The sequence below is a fragment of the Ranitomeya variabilis genome, chromosome 5, assembly GCF_051348905.1.
Source record: "Ranitomeya variabilis isolate aRanVar5 chromosome 5, aRanVar5.hap1, whole genome shotgun sequence".
NCBI classification, from domain to species: Eukaryota; Metazoa; Chordata; class Amphibia; order Anura; family Dendrobatidae; genus Ranitomeya; species Ranitomeya variabilis.
Window position 1 is genome coordinate 489,038,312 of NC_135236.1, and position 19,177 is coordinate 489,057,488.

Consider the following 19,177-nt stretch of genomic DNA (forward strand, 5'->3'; position numbering starts at 1 on the left):
CCTCCCGACCGGCCAGCCCAGTCACATTCTCTCCCATGGGAGTCCATAGTAATGTCCCGGACACGTTACATCAGTGGGGCAGGGACTAGTACTGCGGACACCGTGTACCGGGAGAACACCAGCGCAGCTCCCTGATAAAGACAAGAGGCCACAAGACAAAACTATTAGTTTGTTAAAAACAATAAACAAAAAAACAATGTAGGACAATGTGACGTTCGCATCATGTCAGTATGTAGTGACCCTCAATGGCTGTGTGGTGGTGGGCACAGGGGGTCTTCCCTGCGGATAGTTGTGGAAACAGGCCGCATTGGTGGGGTGGATTAGCGGGGGGCGTTAGGCCTCATTCCCACAAGGCCGGATTTTTCTTGCACGTTTTTAAGTGTCATCAGTGTCCGCTTTTACCATCAGTGTCGGCTCAGTGTCCGCTTTTACCATCAGTGTCTGCTCAGTGTCCGCTTTTACCATCAGTGTCTGCTCAGTGTCCGCTTTTACCATCAGTGTCCGCTCAGTGTCCTCTTTTACCATCAGTGTCCGCTCAGTGTCCTCTTTTACCATCAGTGTCCGCTCAGCGTCCACATTTACCATCAGTGTCCGCTCAGTGTCCGCTTTTAACATCAGTGTCTGCTCAGTGTCCGCTTTTACCATCAGTGTCTGCTCAGTGTCCACTTTTACTATCAGTGTCTGCTCAGTGTCCGCTTTTAACATCAGTGTCTGCTCAGTGTCCGCTTTTACCATCAGTGTCTGCTCAGTGTCCACTTTTACTATCAGTGTCTGCTCAGTGTCCGCTTTTAACATCAGTGTCTGCTCAGTGTCCGCTTTTACCATCAGTGTCCGCTCAGTGTCCACTTTTAAAATCAGTGTCGGCTCAGTGTCCGCTTTTACCATCAGTGTCCGCTCAGTGTCTGCTTTTACCATCAGTGTCCGCTCAGTGTCCGCTTTTACCATCAGTGTCCGCTCAGTGTCCTCTTTTACCATCAGTGTCCGCTCAGTGTCCACATTTACCATCAGTGTCCGCTCAGTGTCCGCTTTTAACATCAGTGTCTGCTCAGTGTCCGCTTTTACCATCAGTGTCTGCTCAGTGTCCGCTTTTACCATCAGTGTCTGCTCAGTGTCCACTTTTACTATCAGTGTCTGCTCAGTGTCCGCTTTTAACATCAGTGTCTGCTCAGTGTCCGCTTTTACCATCAGTGTCTGCTCAGTGTCCACTTTTAAAATCAGTGTCTGCTCAGTGTCCGCTTTTACCATCAGTGTCTGCTCAGTGTCCGCTTTTACCATCAGTGTCTGCTCAGTGTCCGCTTTTACCATCAGTGTCTGCTCAGTGTCCTCTTTTACCATCAGTGTCTGCTCAGTGTCCGCTTTTACCATCAGTGTCTGCTCAGTGTCCGCTTTTACCATCAGTGTCTGCAGTGTCTGCTCAGTGTCCTCTTTTACCATCAGTGTCCGCTCAGTGTCCTCTTTTACCATCAGTGTCTGCTCAGTGTCCGCTTTTACCATCAGTGTCTGCTCAGTGTCCTCTTTTACCATCAGTGTCTGCTCAGTGTCCGCTTTTACCATCACTGTCCGCTCAGTGTCCGCTTTTACCATCAGTGTCTGCTCAGTGTCCGCTTTTACCATCAGTGTCTGCTCAGTGTCCGCTTTTACCATCAGTGTCTGCTCAGTGTCCTCTTTTACCATCAGTGTCCGCTCAGTGTCCTCTTTTACCATCAGTGTCCGCTCAGTGTCCGCTTTTACCATCAGTGTCCGCTCAGTGTCCTCTTTTACCATCAGTGTCTGCTCAGTGTCCGCTTTTACCATCAGTGTCTGCTCAGTGTTCGCTTTTACCATCAGTGTCTGCTCAGTGTCCTCTTTTACCATCAGTGTCTGCTCAGTGTCCTCTTTTACCATCAGTGTCCGCTCAGTGTCCTCTTTTACCATCAGTGTCCGCTCAGTGTCTGCTTTTACCATCAGTGTCTGCTCAGTGTCCGCTTTTACCATCAGTGTCCGCTCAGTGTCCTCTTTTACCATCAGTGTCCGCTCAGTGTCTGCTTTTACCATCAGTGTCTGCTCAGTGTCCGCTTTTACCATCAGTGTCTGCTCAGTGTCCTCTTTTACCATCAGTGTCTGCTCAGTGTCCTCTTTTACCATCAGTGTCCGCGCAGTGTCCTCTTTTACCATCAGTGTCTGCTCAGTGTCCTCTTTTACCATCAGTGTCCGCGCAGTGTCCTCTTTTACCATCAGTGTCCGCTCAGTGTCCTCTTTTACCATCAGTGTCCGCTCAGTGTCTGCTTTTACCATCAGTGTCTGCTCAGTGTCCGCTTTTACCATCAGTGTCTGCTCAGTGTCCTCTTTTACCATCAGTGTCTGCTCAGTGTCCTCTTTTACCATCAGTGTCCGCGCAGTGTCCTCTTTTACCATCAGTGTCTGCTCAGTGTCCGCTTTTACCATCAGTGTCCGCTCAGTGTCCTCTTTTACCATCAGTGTCCGCTCAGTGTCCTCTTTTACCATCAGTGTCTGCTCAGTGTCCTCTTTTACCATCAGTGTCCGCTCAGTGTCCTCTTTTACCATCAGTGTCAGCTCAGTGTCCACTTTTACCATCAGTGTCCGCTCAGTGTCCGCTTTTACCATCAGTGTCCGCTCAGTGTCCGCTTTTACCATCAGTGTCAGCTCAGTGTCCACTTTTACCATCAGTGTCCGCTCAGCGTCCGCTTTTACCAACAGTGTCTGCTTTCGCCATCAGCAGGGACGGACTGGTACTGAGATTCAGCCCTGGGATTTGAAATCACACAGGCCCAACATGTCGTCACCCCCGGGCACCAGATAGGGATATATTACTAATATTACCCTGACTGAAGGAAATCAAGATTCAGTGCAAGACCAATATTTCTAATAATACCAATAATATCTATATAGAAGATTAAATAATTATAATATCAAAATAATAATATTGCGGTATTACAGGCAAACACCAATGAACCACAACCAAATATTACCAGCATATACAGTATTGATAATGCCACCGTACTGATCATTAAAGTGGTTGAGGTTAAAGTCTATTTAATTTCAGACTTTTGAATCCTCATAGCGCACACTTTGAGGATTCTCCGGTGACGGCATTGGGTGACGGCCATCATGTGACCCCAATAATGCGATTTTCACACCTCCGGCCACATTCTGACTAAATGTACTCGGCTTTGCTCACTTCATTTGCATTGAGCGAGGCCATGCACGTCTAGCTGGAATGTGAGTGCATGTATGCAAGTCTCATACTTGCGGGAACATGATCAGGGGCGTAACTACAATAGGTGGAGGGTTGCAATTGCACCCCTGCCCTAGAGCCTATTTAATGCAAGCTCTGTGAGGATTCAGAAGTTGGCACATCACATAGAGTCACTGCAGACTTTAACTTCAAGTTTGGACAACTACTTTAACCAAAAACACTGTACTAAGACTGATAATACCACCATATAGTGACCATATAGCGGTAATATCAGTCCTACACTAGTGCTCTGCAGACCATATACTGTATGTGTATGTTGTGCAGGTTCTCCCCAGTGATGTATCACTGATTGTTGTCATTCGTTTTCCCTTTTCCTTTGCATTTGGCCCCATAACTCGTCCCTGCACAATATAACACACAAACATCTTCACTTTACTGATTTCCCGGGACCCTTCTTACATTCTACCCCCTCTACACAAACCACAGCTTGTGATACCTTATAATAATTCCCCTTATGCCTCCTTTTATAATGCTCCCTCTTGACCTCTTATATTATGACCCTGTACCTCCTTATAATAATAAAAATATCCCTTGCTCCTTTCTTATATTATTAATAATAATGACTCCTTGCTTCCCCTAACAATCCCTCATTGTGTCTCCTTATAATAATGACGCTCAGTGTCTCTTTATTGTAATAATGCTCCTTAGTAGGGGCGTACATAGAAATAAGTCGCCCCATAGAAATAGTCCTATCACAGTCAAAGAATAGCATATTTCCCAAGAAACGAAGAAGGAAATGTATTGAAGCCTGTAGACAATTATTTTGCCCCTACTGAAGCCCATTCGTGGATTCTCGCTCCACCAGCGCTCTTCAGGACTCCTTCTCCTGTAGCGCCCTCTACCAGATTGATCATCAGACTCCAACCTAGCGGTTGTCACGGAGATCGCGAGACCGCGTGCGTGCTCTAAAGACATGGCTAGAGCCCTAGCTGGAAGTTCTGCTGGAAACATGGGGAAGGGAAGAACCGGCTGCAGCACGGGTGAGTGAAGTGACATGCCGGAGACCCTGCCTGTCAGAGCAGGGCTCCGGCGTGGTGCTAACAGCGGTTGCTATTGGCAATATGATTTCATCCACCTTCCTTGTACATTCAGGGTCTGGAAGACAATCCACATCTTGAACAAAAGCACAATTCATTGCTTTTTCTTTATTTATATATTCAAAGGGTGCAACTTGTTCAACCTCTATGTGCCCTCTACATTTCCGGCGACAGGAGGATTTGACCTCCTTACTTAGATCTCCACCGCTGCCCTGTTTCTCCACTCTGAGAGAGAGACAGCCCTTAGGGTATGTTTCCACGGTCCGTCCAAAGCACTGCCGGCTTTAGTACAGACGGTGATTCCGCATGTGTTCATTGAACCGTGCGGAATCACCGTGCCCAATACATTGGATGGTGATATTTATCTTGCAGAGACTGAGCTTCTCCACAAGATAAATAGACATGCTGCATCTGGAAACACACGCCGCATGTCCGTTCACGCAGGGAGGCCGGAGGCGTTCCTGCACGCATAGTGGAGATGGGATTTCATAAAATCCCATCCACTCTGCTGCAACATCTGGCAGCTGCGGATTGGACGCTGCGGCTGTACACAGCATCCAATCCACTGTGAATACTGACCGTGGAAACATACCCATATTGGAGTCACTGTCACTCAACCTCGTGTCAGACCCCTTCTTTTGAGCTATCCCACTTCTAATGGTCATACTTTCTTGTATTGCTCTCATCGTCATGTCGCTAAGTTGGGCTCATCCACTATTTCCCTTGGTCCTGCCTAACTTAGGACTGTCAACTCTAGGGGGCGCATTCTCCTAATTTTTACCTCTCATGCACACTACCTCTACAAACACCTCTCCCTTTATCCACCAGTCCCACAGTACTTCCAAGTCCCGACCTATTACATTAGGATACCGCAAATCTGCGACTACACCCACCTCGTGGTACATGGAAACCTCAGCCGTGACATTGTAAAGGGAGGCTATCAGAAGTCCTTTAACGTCCTCACATATGCCACTTACTTTTGTCTTTGTTTCAGACGACATAGAGCATTCAGGAGGGGCCCTTAGTAAAGACACTCCACTCGCCAGGTCTATCAGTCCCATCACAAGTTTTCCATCCAGCCAGATGGGACACAGTCATGATGCCTCGTTGGCCGAGCCATCCACACTATAAAGTGGACCTGCATAGCATGAAACTCGCTGTTCCCGGCTACAGTCCAATGGCACAACTGTCACCCATTTTTCCTTGGGACACTCTGCCCTCTTTTTGAACTACACCCCCTTTTGGAAAACCATCCCTTTTTGGGTCACTGCCCCCTTTTGGGACTCCACCTCCTTGTGGGCAGCCACCTCTTTTCTGGGGTACATCCCGTGGACTCCCCACGGCACTCTCAGGCCCCAGTTCGCACAGTACACTGATATCTCTCTGGGCTTGTACTGGCCCTTTAAGATTTCGTACGACCTGGTCCACCAATGTCCTCTTGCGCCACCCCACCATCTCCTGCTGGTGCTGCCACAGCTCCTGCTGCAGCCGCTGGTTCTCCTGGCACCTCTGGCTGCTGATCACAAGCCTCTACTGCTGATCCTGCAGCTCCGCTCTACAGAACTTCGTGGACCCGCTGATCTACCGCAAACTGTCTTGAAAAATTTTCCGTGGACCCGCCGATCCACTGCAAACCACTGCTGCAATCCCCACACGTGCTTCCTGGACCGTTGCCCGCCTTCTCGCACCATATGTGAGATAGCGCTCACTGAAAGTGTTGAGGAGCACTCACTTGGCACCAGGATTAAGGCACACAGGAACAATTTTCCACTTAACAGTCCATCTAGTTTATTTAGTCACAGCATAAACCGCATAAAGTACAGTCTATTTCATTACAGCAACAAAACATGTTGCAACCCCCAGTCTGTTCCAATAGCAGATACACATGTCTGCCTTTCCCGAGGTTACCTTCCAGGAGCTCCGCTCCATACGCTGACTTCTTGTCAGTTCTGACTTCCAGGGAAGCTGCCTTACTGGGATCACTGACCCGTACTATGACTTGCTTGACAAGCCCAATCCTGTCAGTTCCAGACCCTCGGACGGCCAGAAGCTTCCCCAAACTCAGATAGCCATCACGGACTCTGCAGGCACATGTCCTCCTCCATGTCCTTTCCAGGAAAACCTGTCCTCTTCCAGGACCTTTTTTGCAGGATGTGGCTAGGCCTCTTTTTGTTGGCTTGGTCTATTGGGGAGTCTGTCCCTGTGTATTGCATATTATAGTGCTGGGAAGCCTGCCTGTTAATACAGGGGCGTCATTAATAGGCTGCAAACCAGACACTTTGCATCACACTTATCTGTGTGACCGGCGTCCTATGCAAGCCATATCTATGTGCATTTTTTCTACTAGGCAGCCAACCCCTCCAATGTCTGGTTAGTGTGGGGGTGGCTCATTAGTTTGCACCTGTGCTGCCCCTTGCTTTTATTAGTGGAGGCCTGCTCATCCTGCTAGATGTGCATTTGTCATCAGACATGGTTTTTGGAAGGCCGTATCTTATAATAATAATCTTTATTTTTATATAGCGCTAACATAATTCCGCAGTGCTTTACAGACATTATCATCGCTGTCCCCAATGGGGCTCACAATCTAAATTCAGTATGTCTTTGGAATCTTATGGTATGTGTTTTTTTTTAGTTTTTCTATGTTACCTCTTCCAGAACTTTCCAACACAGAGACTATGTGACCAAACAACAGTCGTATTATATCCCATGAGACACACCCATTGATGGGAGGTAGGTGGTTAGCCAGACCCACCCAGCTCTCCGGCTAACGTGCAAGCCAAGCCCTCATAAACTAAACAAGGCTCGTGGAACTACAGGTCACAGCCAGGGCTGTATTTAGAGTTTCTGCTGCCCTAGGCACTTTTAGTGCTGCCTCCCCCTTTAGTGAGTATGACACTATCATACCTCCCAACCATCCCGGATCCAGCGGGACTGTCCCGATTTTGACAGTCAGCGCCGCGATCCCGGGCGGGACATTAGTTGTCCCGCACTGGTTGGGAGGGGTGTACATCACCCGGCAGAGCAGTATCACGTGCCTAGGGCAGGGACAATGCAGGGGGCGGCACCTGAGCAAGGTTTGTTGTTGTTTTTTTTTTTTTATAAAAGCTGGGTCACCTCCCAACCGACAACGCCCCCCCCCCAGCCTCCCACCCACCCTCCTTGAAGACGATACTCACCCTGCTCCAGCGATGCCTGGTCTCGGCTTCTGCAGCGCTCCTGAATGAGCGGTCACGTTGTACCGCTCATTAAGGTCATGAATATGCGCATATTCATGACCTTAATGAACGGTATCACATGACCGCTCACGCAGGAAGAAGGTGCTGCGCCGGGAGTCGGGACAGAGCGAGAGGGATGTCGGCGCGGCCGCGCGGTGAGGAACAGGTAAGTATGAGGGACGGGGGGACAGGGGAGGGGGGATGAAGGAGGACGGTAAGCCACACCATTCAACATGGGAGCAGGGGGTGGGGTGGGGAGATGAGCCATGCATACAGGAGGGGGGTCATTATACAGTATTAAGCATCATGTGGGATCATTATACAGTATGGAGAACTGTGTGGCCATTATACAGTATGGAGCATCATGTGTGGCCGTTATACAATATGGAGCACTATGTGTGGCCATTATACAGTATGGAGCACTATGTGTGGCCATTATAAAGTATGGAGCACTGTGTGGCCATTATACATTATGGAGCATCATGTGTGGCCATTATACACTATGGAGCATCATGTGTGGCCATTATACAGTATTGAGCATCATGTGTGGCCATTATACAGTATGGAGAACTGTGTGTGGCCATTATACAGTATGGAGCATCATGTGGAGCCATTATACAGTAAGGAGCATCATGTGTGGCCATTATACAGTATGGAGCATCATGTGTGGCCATTATACAGTATGCAGCATCATGTGTGGCCAGTATACAGTACGAAGCATCATGTGGGGCTATTATACAGTTTGGAGCATAATGTGGCCAATGGCCATTATACAGTATGGAGCATCATGTGGCCATTATACAGTATGGAGCATCATGTGTGGCCATTATACAGTATGGAGCATCATGTGTGGCCATTATACAGTATGGAGCACTGTGTGGCCAATATTCAGTATGGAGCATCATGTGGAGCCATTATACAGTATGGAGCATCATGTGTGGCCATTATACAGTATGGGACACTGTGTGGCCAATATACAGTATAGAGCATCATGTGTGGCCATTATACAGTATGCAGCATAATGTGGCCATTATACAGTATGGAGCATCATGTGGCCATTATACAGTATGGAGCATCATGTGTGGCCATTATACAGTATGGAGCACTGTGTGACCATTATACAGTATGGAGCACTGTGTGGCCAATATACAGTATGGAGCATCATGTGTGGCCATTATACAGTATGGAGCACTGTGTGGCCATTATACAGTATGGAGCACTGTGTGGCCAATATACAGTATGGAGCACTGTGTGGCCAATATACAGTATGGAGCATCATATGGAGCCATTATACAGTATGGAGCATCATGTGTGGCCATTATACAGTATGGAGCATCATGTGTGGCCATTATACAGTATGGAGCACTGTGTGACCATTATACAGTATGGAGCACTGTGTGCCCAATATACAGTATGGAGCATCATGTGTGGCCATTATACAGTATGGAGCACTGTGTGGCCATTATACAGTATGGAGCACTGTGTGGCCAATATACAGTATGGAGCACTGTGTGGCCAATATACAGTATGGAGCATCATATGGAGCCATTATACAGTATGGAGCATCATGTGTGGCCATTATACAGTATGGAGCATCATGTGTGGCCATTATACAGTATGGAGCACTGTGTGGCCATTATACAGTATGGAGCACTGTGTGGCCAATATACAGCATGGAGCATCATATGGAGCCATTACACAGTATGGAGCATCATGTGTGGCCATTATACAGTATGGGACACTGTGTGGCCAATATACAGTATAGAGCATCATGTGTGGCCATTATACAGTATGGAGCATAATGTGGCCATTATACAGTATGGAGCATCATGTGGCCATTATACAGTATGGAGCATCATGTGTGACCATTATACAGTATGGAGCACTGTGTGGCCATTATACAGTATGGAGCACTGTGTGGCCATTATACTGTATGGAGCATAATGTGGCCATTATACAGTATGGAGCATCATGTGGCCATTATACAGTATGGAGCATCATGTGGAGCCATTATACAGTATGGAGCATCATGTGTGGCCATTATACAGCATGCAGCACTGTGTGGCCATTATACAGTATGGAGTGCTGTGTGGCCATTATGCAGTATGGAGCACTGTGTGGCCATTATACAGTATGGAGCACTGTGTGGCCAATATACAGTATGGAGCATCATGTGGAGCCATTATACAGTATGGAGCATCATGTGTGGCCATTATACAGTATGGAGCACTGTGTGGCCATTATACAGTATGGGGCACTGTGTGGCCAATATACAGTATGGAGCATCATGTGTGGCCATTATACAGTATGGAACATAATGTGGCCATTATACAGTATGGAGCATCATGTGGCCATTATACAGTATGGAGCACTGTGTGGCCATTATACAGTATGAAGCATCATGTGGCCATTATACAGTATGGAGCATCATGTGTGGCCATTATACAGTATGGAGCACTGTGTGGCCATTATACAGTATGGAGCACTGTGTGGCCATTATACAGTATGGAGCACTGTGTGGCCATTATACAGTATGGAGCACTGTGTGGCCAATATACAGTTTGGAGCATCATGTGGAGCATCATGTGTGGTCATTATACAGTATGGAGCACTGTGTGGCCATTATACAGTATGGAGCACTGTGTGGCCAATATACAGTATGGAGCACTGTGTGGCCAATATACAGTATGGAGCATCATGTGTGGCCATTATACAGTATGCAGCATCATGTGGGCCCATTATACTGTATGGAGCATCACGTGGGGCCAGTGCACTGTACGCAGCATCATTTGGGGCCATTATACAGTATGGAGCGTCATGTGTGGCCATTATACAGTATGGAGTGTCATGTGTGGCCATTATACAGTATGGAGCATCATGTGTGGCCATTATACAGTATGGAGCGTCATGTGTGGCCATATTTTTTTGTTTATAATTATTGTTTACGAAACATTGTGATCAGAAGTGCTAAATGGGTGTGGTTGGGGCGTGACTAGTTGTGAAATGGGTGTGGTCAGAGGTGTGGCCTAAAATTTGGCACGGCGCGCTGCGCGCCGCTGACTTTGTCCCTCTTTCCCTTCCTCGAAAGTTGGGAGGTATGCACTATCGGCAGTGACTTTGGCAAGAATCGCTGATGTGAAAGTCGCCTTTTGCAGATCGGGCAGTTGTTCGGCATCTGCCACGTAACGGATCACTTACGGCAACACTGCATTCGGCCTCATTCATTCCCTATGGGATTTGCGGCACTTGCCATGATCTGGCAAATGCAGTACCATACCTCCCAACTTTTGAAGAAGGGAAGGAGGTATAAAGTTTGCGGCGCGCGTAGTGCGCCGCGGCAAATTTTGGGCCACGCATCTGACCACACCCATTTCACAACTAGTCACACCCATATCCACGTCCCAACCACAGCCATTTAGCACTGCTGATCACACTGTTTTATATACAATACGGCCACAGTGCTCCATACTGTATAACGGCCACACATGATGCTCAATACTGTATAATGGCCACTGTTGTGAATTCCGTTCTGGAGCTCCCTCCTGTGGTTGCTAATGGTATTTTTGTGAGTTCTTGAGTTGTGAGCTCAGACACTCCCCCAGCTCCCCCGCCTTGCAGCGTTGTTATTTGCGGCTGCTTCATTCCAAACGCTGGCAAGGAAACCTGTATATTACGGTAACGCTGGAAGGCGGGGCACCGGGGGAGCGTTTGAACAGCGCAGTGCGCATGCCCAGGAACCCCAGCCCCGCACTGTGCATAATGAATAACGCTACGTTCACATTTGCGTTGTGCGCCGCAGCGTCGGCGCCGCAGCGCACAACGCAACCGAAAACGCGGCAAAACGCACGCTAAAACGCTGCGTTTTGCGCCGCATGCGTCGTTTTTGGCCGCAAGTTGGACGCAAAAAAAATGCAACTTGATGCGTTTCTTGCGTCCAACGCTTGCGGCCATGCGGCGCAAAACGCAGCACAACGCATGTCCATGCGCCCCCATGTTAAATATAGGGGCGCATGACGCATGCGGCGCCGCTGCGGCGCCCGACGCTGCGGCGCTGACCGCAAATGTGAACGTAGCCTAACACAGTGCGGGGCGGGGATTCAGCAACAGGGTGGCCGCACTGCCCGCACAGGCGCAGTCAGGCACCCTGCATCTGACCTATGACGGACAATGAAGACTGCGCCTGTCCCAGGCAGGCACGCACAGCGCAGGCTTTAAGAAGAAACAGCGCGAAGGGGGTGGCGACCACATCCCCAGAAGAGAAGAGTGACGGCCGTTGGGAGATTCACAGAGGAGGCTTCGGACCGCCTCCAGGTCTAAGGACAGGTATTTAGGGCAAATTTTAAAACGCTTTATTGAGGGAATAACTGAATCAAAAACTAAAAGAGCCACCTTGTTAGACTGCAGCATTACTGCTGCACAAGGTGGCTCTTTTAGTTTATAATGGCTGGAGGGGGTGACAGTGGCCCTTTAAAGATGTTATGGTGGGGTTTCCCACGCCTGCTGGTCTGAATGAGTCAATGTCTTTGGCCATTCAGATTGATCGGCGCCTGTGCGAGCGCAAGGTTGTGCACCATATGGCAGTGTCCTCTGAGCAGAGTCCTGAGCCTATGCAATGTGATAGGATTTTGACTAGAGCAGAAAGGCAGACATTCAGACGTCAGAATGGCCTGTGTTTTTACTGTGGTGATTCTGCTCATGCTATTTCTGATTGCCCTAAGCGTACTAAGAGGGTCCCTAGGTCTGTTACCATTAGTACTGTACAGCCTAAATTTCTTTTGTCTGTTACCCTGATTTGCTCATTGTCGTCCTTTTCTGTTATGGCATTTGTGGATTCTGGCGCTGCCCTGAACTTAATGGACTTAGAATTTGCCAAGCGCTGTGGTTTTTCCTTGGAGCCTTTGCGGAGCCCTATTCCCCTAAGGGAGATTGATGCTACGCCATTGGCCAAGAATAAACCCCAGTACTGGACACAGTTGACCATGTACATGGCTCCAGCACATCAGGAAAATATTTGCTTTTTGGTGTTGCATAATTTGCATGATGTTGTTGTGCTGGGTTTTCCATGGTTACAGGTGCATAATCCAGTGCTGGATTGGAGATCTATGTCTGTAACTGGTTGGGGTTGTCAGGGGATACATAGTGATATTCCTTTGATGTCCATTTCCTCATCCCCTTCTTCTGATGTTCCTGAGTTTTTGTCGGATTTCCAGGATATATTTGATGAGCCCAAGTCCAGTTCCCTGCCTCCTCATAGGGACTGCGATTGTGCCATTAATTTGATTCCTGGCTGTAAGTTCCCTAAGGGCCGACTTTTCAATCGGTCTGTGCCAGAGCATGCCGCTATGCGGAGTTATGTAAAGGAGTCCTTGGAGAAGGGGCATATTCGCCCGTCTTCGTCACCATTGGGAGCGGGATTTTTTTTTGTTGCCAAGAAGGATGGTTCCTTGAGACCCTGTATAGATTATCGCCTTCTCAATAAGATCACGGTCAAATTCCAGTACCCTTTACCTTTGCTTTCTGATTTGTTTGCTCGGATTAAGGGTGCCAGTTGGTTTACTAAAATCGACCTTCGAGGGGCGTATAATCTCGTGCGTATTAAACAAGGTGACGAATGGAAAACAGCATTTAATATGCCCGAAGGCCATTTTGAATATCTTGTGATGCCATTCGGGCTCTCTAATGCTCCATCGGTATTTCAGTCCTTTATGCATGATATCTTCCGGAATTATCTGGATAAATTCATGATTGTGTATTTGGATGATATTTTGTTTTTTTCCGATGATTGGGAGTCTCATGTGAAGCAGGTTAGGATGGTATTTCAGGTCCTTCGTGCTAATGCGTTGTTTGTGAAAGGGTCTAAGTGCCTCTTTGGAGTTCAGAAAGTTTCTTTTTTGGGTTTCATTTTTTCTCCCTCGGCTATTGAAATGGACCCTGTTAAAGTCTAGGCCATTCATGATTGGACTCAACCCACATCTGTAAAGAGCCTTCAAAAATTTTTGGGCTTTGCTAATTTAGCTTTATTGCTAATTTTTCTAGTGTGGTGAAGCCTCTGACCGATTTGACGAAGAAAGGCGCTGATGTGATGAATTGGTCCTCTGCGGTTGTTGAGGCCTTTCAGGAGCTTAAACGTCGTTTTACTTCTGCCCCTGTGTTGCGTCAGCCAGATGTTTCTTTCCCTTTTTAGGTTGAGGTTGATGCTTCTGAGATTGGGGCAGGGGCCGTTTTGTCTCAGAGAAATTCTGATGGCTCTTTGATGAAACCATGTGCTTTCTTCTCCAGAAAGTTTTCGCCTGCTGAGCGTAATTATGATGTCGGCAATCGGGAGTTGTTGGCTATGAAGTGGGCATTTGAGGAGTGGCGACATTGGCTTGAGGGAGCCAAGCATCGCGTGGTGGTCTTGACTGATCATAAAAATTTGATTTACCTCGAGTCTGCTAAACGGTTGAATCCTAGACAAGCTCGGCGGTCTCTGTTTTTCTCCCGTTTTGATTTTGTGGTCTCGTATATTCCGGGATCTAAGAATGTGAAGGCTGATGCCCTTTCTAGGAGTTTTTTGCCTGATTCTCCGGGAGTTCTTGAGCCGGCTGGGATTCTCAAGGAGGGGGTGATTCTGTCTGCCATCTCCCCTGATTTGCGGCGGGTACTTCAGGAGTTTCAGGCTGATAAACCTGACCGGTGTCCAGTGGGGAAACTGTTTTTTCCTGATAGATGGACTAGCAGGGTAATTTCTGAGGTTCATTGTTCGGTGTTGGCTGGTCACCCTGGGATTTTCGGTACCAGAGATTTGGTGGCTAGGTCCTTTTGGTGGCCTTCCTTGTCGCGGGATGTGCGTTCGTTTGTGCAGTCCTGTGGGACCTGTGCTCGGGCTAAGCCTTGCTGTTCCCGTGCCAGTGGGTTGCTTTTGCCTATTCCTGAGAGGCCCTGGATGCATATTTCCATGGATTTTATTTCTGATCTTCCTGTTTCTCAGAAGATGTCTGTCATCTGGGTGGTTTGTGACCGGTTTTCTAAGATGGTCCATTTGGTACCGTTGCCTAAGTTGCCTTCCTCCTCTGATTTGGTTCCATTATTTTTTCAGCATGTGGTTCGTTTGCATGGTATTCCGGAGAATATTGTGTCTGACAGAGGTTCCCAGTTCGTTTCTAGGTTTTGGCGGTCCTTTTGTGCTAGAATGGGCATTGATTTGTCTTTTTCTTCAGCATTCCATCCTCAGACAAATGGCCAAACGGAGCGAACCAATCAGACCTTGGAAACCTATTTGAGATGCTTAATGTCTGCTGATCAGGATGATTGGGTGACCTTTTTGCCGTTGGCCGAGTTTGCCCTTAATAATCGGGCTAGTTCTGCTACCTTGGTTTCGCCTTTCTTTTGTAACTTTGGTTTTCATCCTCGTTTTTCTTCAGGGCAGCTTGAGCCTTCTGACTGTCCTGGTGTGGATTCTGTGGTGGACAGGTTGCAGCAAATTTGGACTCATGTGGTGGACAATTTGACGTTGTCTCAGGAAAAGGCTCAACGTTTTGCTAACCGTCGTCGGTGTGTTGGTCCCCGGCTTCGTGTGGGGGATTTGGTCTGGTTGTCTTCTCGTCATGTTCCTATGAAGGTTTCTTCCCCTAAGTTCAAGCCTCGCTTTATTGGGCCTTATAAGATTTCTGAAATTATCAATCCGGTGTCTTTTCGTTTGGCCCTTCCAGCTTCTTTTTCCATTCATAATGTGTTCCATAGATCCTTGTTGCGGAGATATGTGGTACCTATGGTTCCCTCCGTTGATCCTCCTGCTCCGGTGTTGGTTGAGGGGGAATTGGAATATGTGGTGAAGATTTTGGATTCTCATTTTTCGAGACGGAAGCTTCAGTATCTGGTCAAGTGGAAGGGTTATGGACAGGAGGATAATTCTTGGGTTGTTGCCTCCGATGTTCATGCTGCCGATTTGGTTCGTGCTTTCCATTTGGCTCGTCCTGATCGGCCTGGGAGCTCTGGTGAGGGTTCGGTGACCCCTCCTCAAGGGGGGGGGGGTACTGTTGTGAATTCCGTTCTGGAGCTCCCTCCTGTGGTTGCTAATGGTATTTTTGTGAGTTCTGCCCTTGGGCTCCCTCTGGTGGTTTCGAGTGGAACTGCTGCTCCTTTAGGTAGCTGTAGCAGCTGCCATCACTGATCGCCCTGTCTGGGTTTGTTATTTAAACCTGCTCTGGGCTTTAGTTCATGCCAGCTGTCAATGTCTTAGGTTGGATTTGGTTCTCTCCTTGGATTTCTCATATGGCCTGTCCTAGTCAGCAAAAGATAAGTTTCTGCTAGTTCTTGTTTGTCCATTTTCTTTGGACACTATTGCTTTGCAAATATGTCTCTTTGTGTCCAGCTTGTCACTATGTCATATTCAGGCTAGCTGGAAGCTCTGGGAAGCAGATTTGCCCCTCCACACCGTGAGTCGGTGTGGAGTTAATTTTTGTAAACTCTGCGTGGATTTTTGTAGTTTTTAATACTGACCGCACAGTATCCTTTTCTCTCTGTCTATCAAGTTTAGTATTGGCCTCCTTTGCTGAAAACTGATTTCATTTCTGTGTATGTCATTTCCCTCTCCACTCACAGTCAATATTTGTGGGGGCTATCTTTCCTTTTGGGGTTTTCTCTGAGGCAAGATAGCTTTCTATTTCCTTCTTTAGGGGTAGTTAATTATTAGGCTGTGAAGAGGTGTCTAGGGAGAGTCAGGAACATCCCACGGCTATTACTAGTGTTGTTGTTAGGATTAGGGACTGCGGTCAGTAGAGATACCACCTCCTCAGAGCTCGTCCCATGTTGCGTTTTAGCCACCAGGTCATATCAGTGTGGCCTCTTAACCACCAGGTCATAACAGTACAGCTGGCCCACAATGTGTTAAATGCATCTCAAAAGAGGGAAAAGAAAGTTCTGAGTCATTTTTTTTTTCCTTTGTAGCTTGTTTTGTCTTTTTTTTCCCCTTAATCTCTGGGTGGTTCAGGATTTTGGTGCTGATATGGAGGTTCAGGGTCTGTCCTCGCGCTTGGATCAACTCGCTGCAAGGGTACAGAGTATCCAAGATTATGTTGTCCAGACTCCGGTATTAGAGCCTAGAATTTCTATTCCTGATTTGTTTTCTGGGGATAGATCTAAATTTCTGAACTTTAAAAATAATTGCAGATTGTTTTTTGCTCTGAGACCCCGTTCCTCTGGTGACCCCATTCAGCAGGTGAAGATTGTTATTTCTTTGCTGCGTGGTGACCCGCAGGACTGGGCATTCTCCCTTGAGCCAGGAAATCCTGCATTGCTCAATGTTGATGCATTTTTTCAAGCGCTTGGATTGCTGTATGACGAGCCTAATTCTGTGGATCAGGCAGAAAAAACTTTGCTGGCTCTGTGTCAGGGTCAGGAAGCAGCAGAAGTGTACTGCCAGAAATTTAGAAAGTGGTCTGTGCTCACAAAATGGAATGAGTATGCCCTGGCAGCGATTTTCAGAAAGGGTCTTTCTGAAGCCCTTAAAGGGCCACTGTCACCCCCTCCAGCCGTTATAAACTAAAAGAGCCCACCTCCTCAGAGCTCGTCCCATGTTGCGTTTTAGCCACCAGGTCATATCAGTGTGGCCTCTTAACCACCAGGTCATAACAGGCCATACATGATGCTCCATACTGTATAATGGCCCCACATGATGCTCAATACTTTATAATGGCCACAGATGATGCTCGATACTGTATAACGGCCACCACACATGATGCTCCATACTGTATAAAGGCCACACACAGTTCTCCATACTGTATAATGGCCACACATGATGCTCAATACTGTATAATGGCCACACATGATGCTCCATAGTGTATAATGGCCACACATGATGCTCCATAATGTATAATGGCCACACAGTGCTCCATACTGTATAATGGCCACACATAGTGCTCCATACTGTATAATGGCCACATACAGTTCTCCATACTTTATAATGATCCCACATGATGCTTAATACTGTATAATGACTCCCCTCCTGTATGCATGGCTCATATTTCACCCCCCTGTATGCATGGCTCATATTTCCCCCCTCCTGTATGCATGGCTCATATTCCCCCCCCCCCTGTATGCATGGCTCATATTCCCCCCCCCCGTATGCATGGCTCATATTCCCCCTCCTGTATGCATGACTCGTATCCCCCCCCCCTGTATGCATGGCTCATATTCCACCCCCCCTGTATGCATGGCTCATATTTCTCCCTCCTGTATGCATGGCTCATATTTCCCCCCCCCTGTATGCATGGCTCATCTCTCCACCCCACCCCCCGCTCCCATCTTTAATGGTGCGGCCTCCTTCATCCCCCCTCCCCTGTCCCCCCATACTTACCTGTCCCTCACAGCGCGGCCGTGCCGACATCCCTCTGACTCTGTCCCGACTCCCGGCGCAGCACCTTCTTCCTGCGTGAGCGGTCATGTGAAACCGCTCATTAAGGTCATGAATATGCGCATATTCATGACCTTAATGAGCGGTACCACGTGACCGCTCATTCAGGAGCGCTGCAGAAGCCAAGACCAGGCATCGCTGGAGCAGGGTGAGTATCGTCTTCAAGGAGGGTGGGTGGGAGGCGGGCGGGGTCGGTCGGTGACCCAGCTTTTATAAAAAAAAAAAAAAAAAAAAAAAAACACAACAACAAACCCTGTTCAGGTGCCGCCCCCTGCATTGTCCCCGCCCTAGGCACGTACCCTCTCGTGCCTAGTGGCAAATACGGCCCTGGTCCCAGCTGAACCTTCCAGGCCTACAGAGCAGAGGACCTCCGCCTCTGTGACACATACCGGCCATTCAGAATAATGCTGGTCACTGTCTCACAACCCTTATAACTTCCTAACAAAAAAAATGTTGTTTCCAAAATTGTGCTGATGTAAACTAGACTTGTGGGAAATGTTATTTATTAAGTATTTTGTGTGACATGGCTCTTAGTCCAGTCAAAATACGGTTTGACCCGGAACAAATTCCAAGAAAGGTTTTATGATTTTTTTAATTACTATTATAAGTGGGGAACAACATGTTAAAAGTTTTCCAAAAATTGATCACCACAAAGGTCCTGACTATGACGTCATAAGACAATGACAGCCATCGCACTAAAAATAACTAATATTTCCCTATTTCAAAGCTGTAGCTTTAGGTTACAGAAGAGTTTGCATTTTGCATACTATATATTTTCATATAACAATTTTTATTGGGGGGAGGAGAGGGCAATGATGGGGCCGACGGGGAGAGAACAATGATGGGGATGGTGGGGGAGGAGGAAATGATGGAAGTGGTGGAATGGGCAAAGATGGGGATGGTGGGGGAGGAGGAAATGATGGATGTGGTGGAAAGGGCAATGATGGGATTGGGGGGAGGAAATGCTGGAGGTGGTGAAATGGGCAATGATGGGCGTGACGGAGAAGGCAATGATGAAGGTGGTGAAGAGAGCAATGATGGGGTGGGGTAGAGGACAATAATATGTGTGTGGACAATTTGAGTGGGGATAGGGGGATTATGTGTGGGGTGATATTTGGAGTGGGGAAGATTTGAGGACACAAAATGAAGAGCAAAAGGGGAGATGGGGGCATATATGAGGAAACAGTACGGGGGAATTGGGGGCATGTATGAGAAAACAGTACGGGGAATGGGGGGCATGTATGAGGAAACAGTATGGGGGAATTGAGGGCATGTT

General features: G+C 47.8%; 1 protein-coding gene across 1 annotated transcript in view; it reads right to left on the minus strand.

The window, feature by feature from the left end:
* Positions 1-915, minus strand: part of CCDC87 (coiled-coil domain containing 87) — a 111,926-nt gene extending 111,011 nt beyond the window's left edge. The window contains 1 exon segment of the mRNA XM_077262901.1: positions 493-915. Within this exon segment, the coding sequence (XP_077119016.1) occupies positions 493-915 (423 nt within the window).
* Between the last annotated feature and the right edge of the window lie 18,262 nt (positions 916-19,177).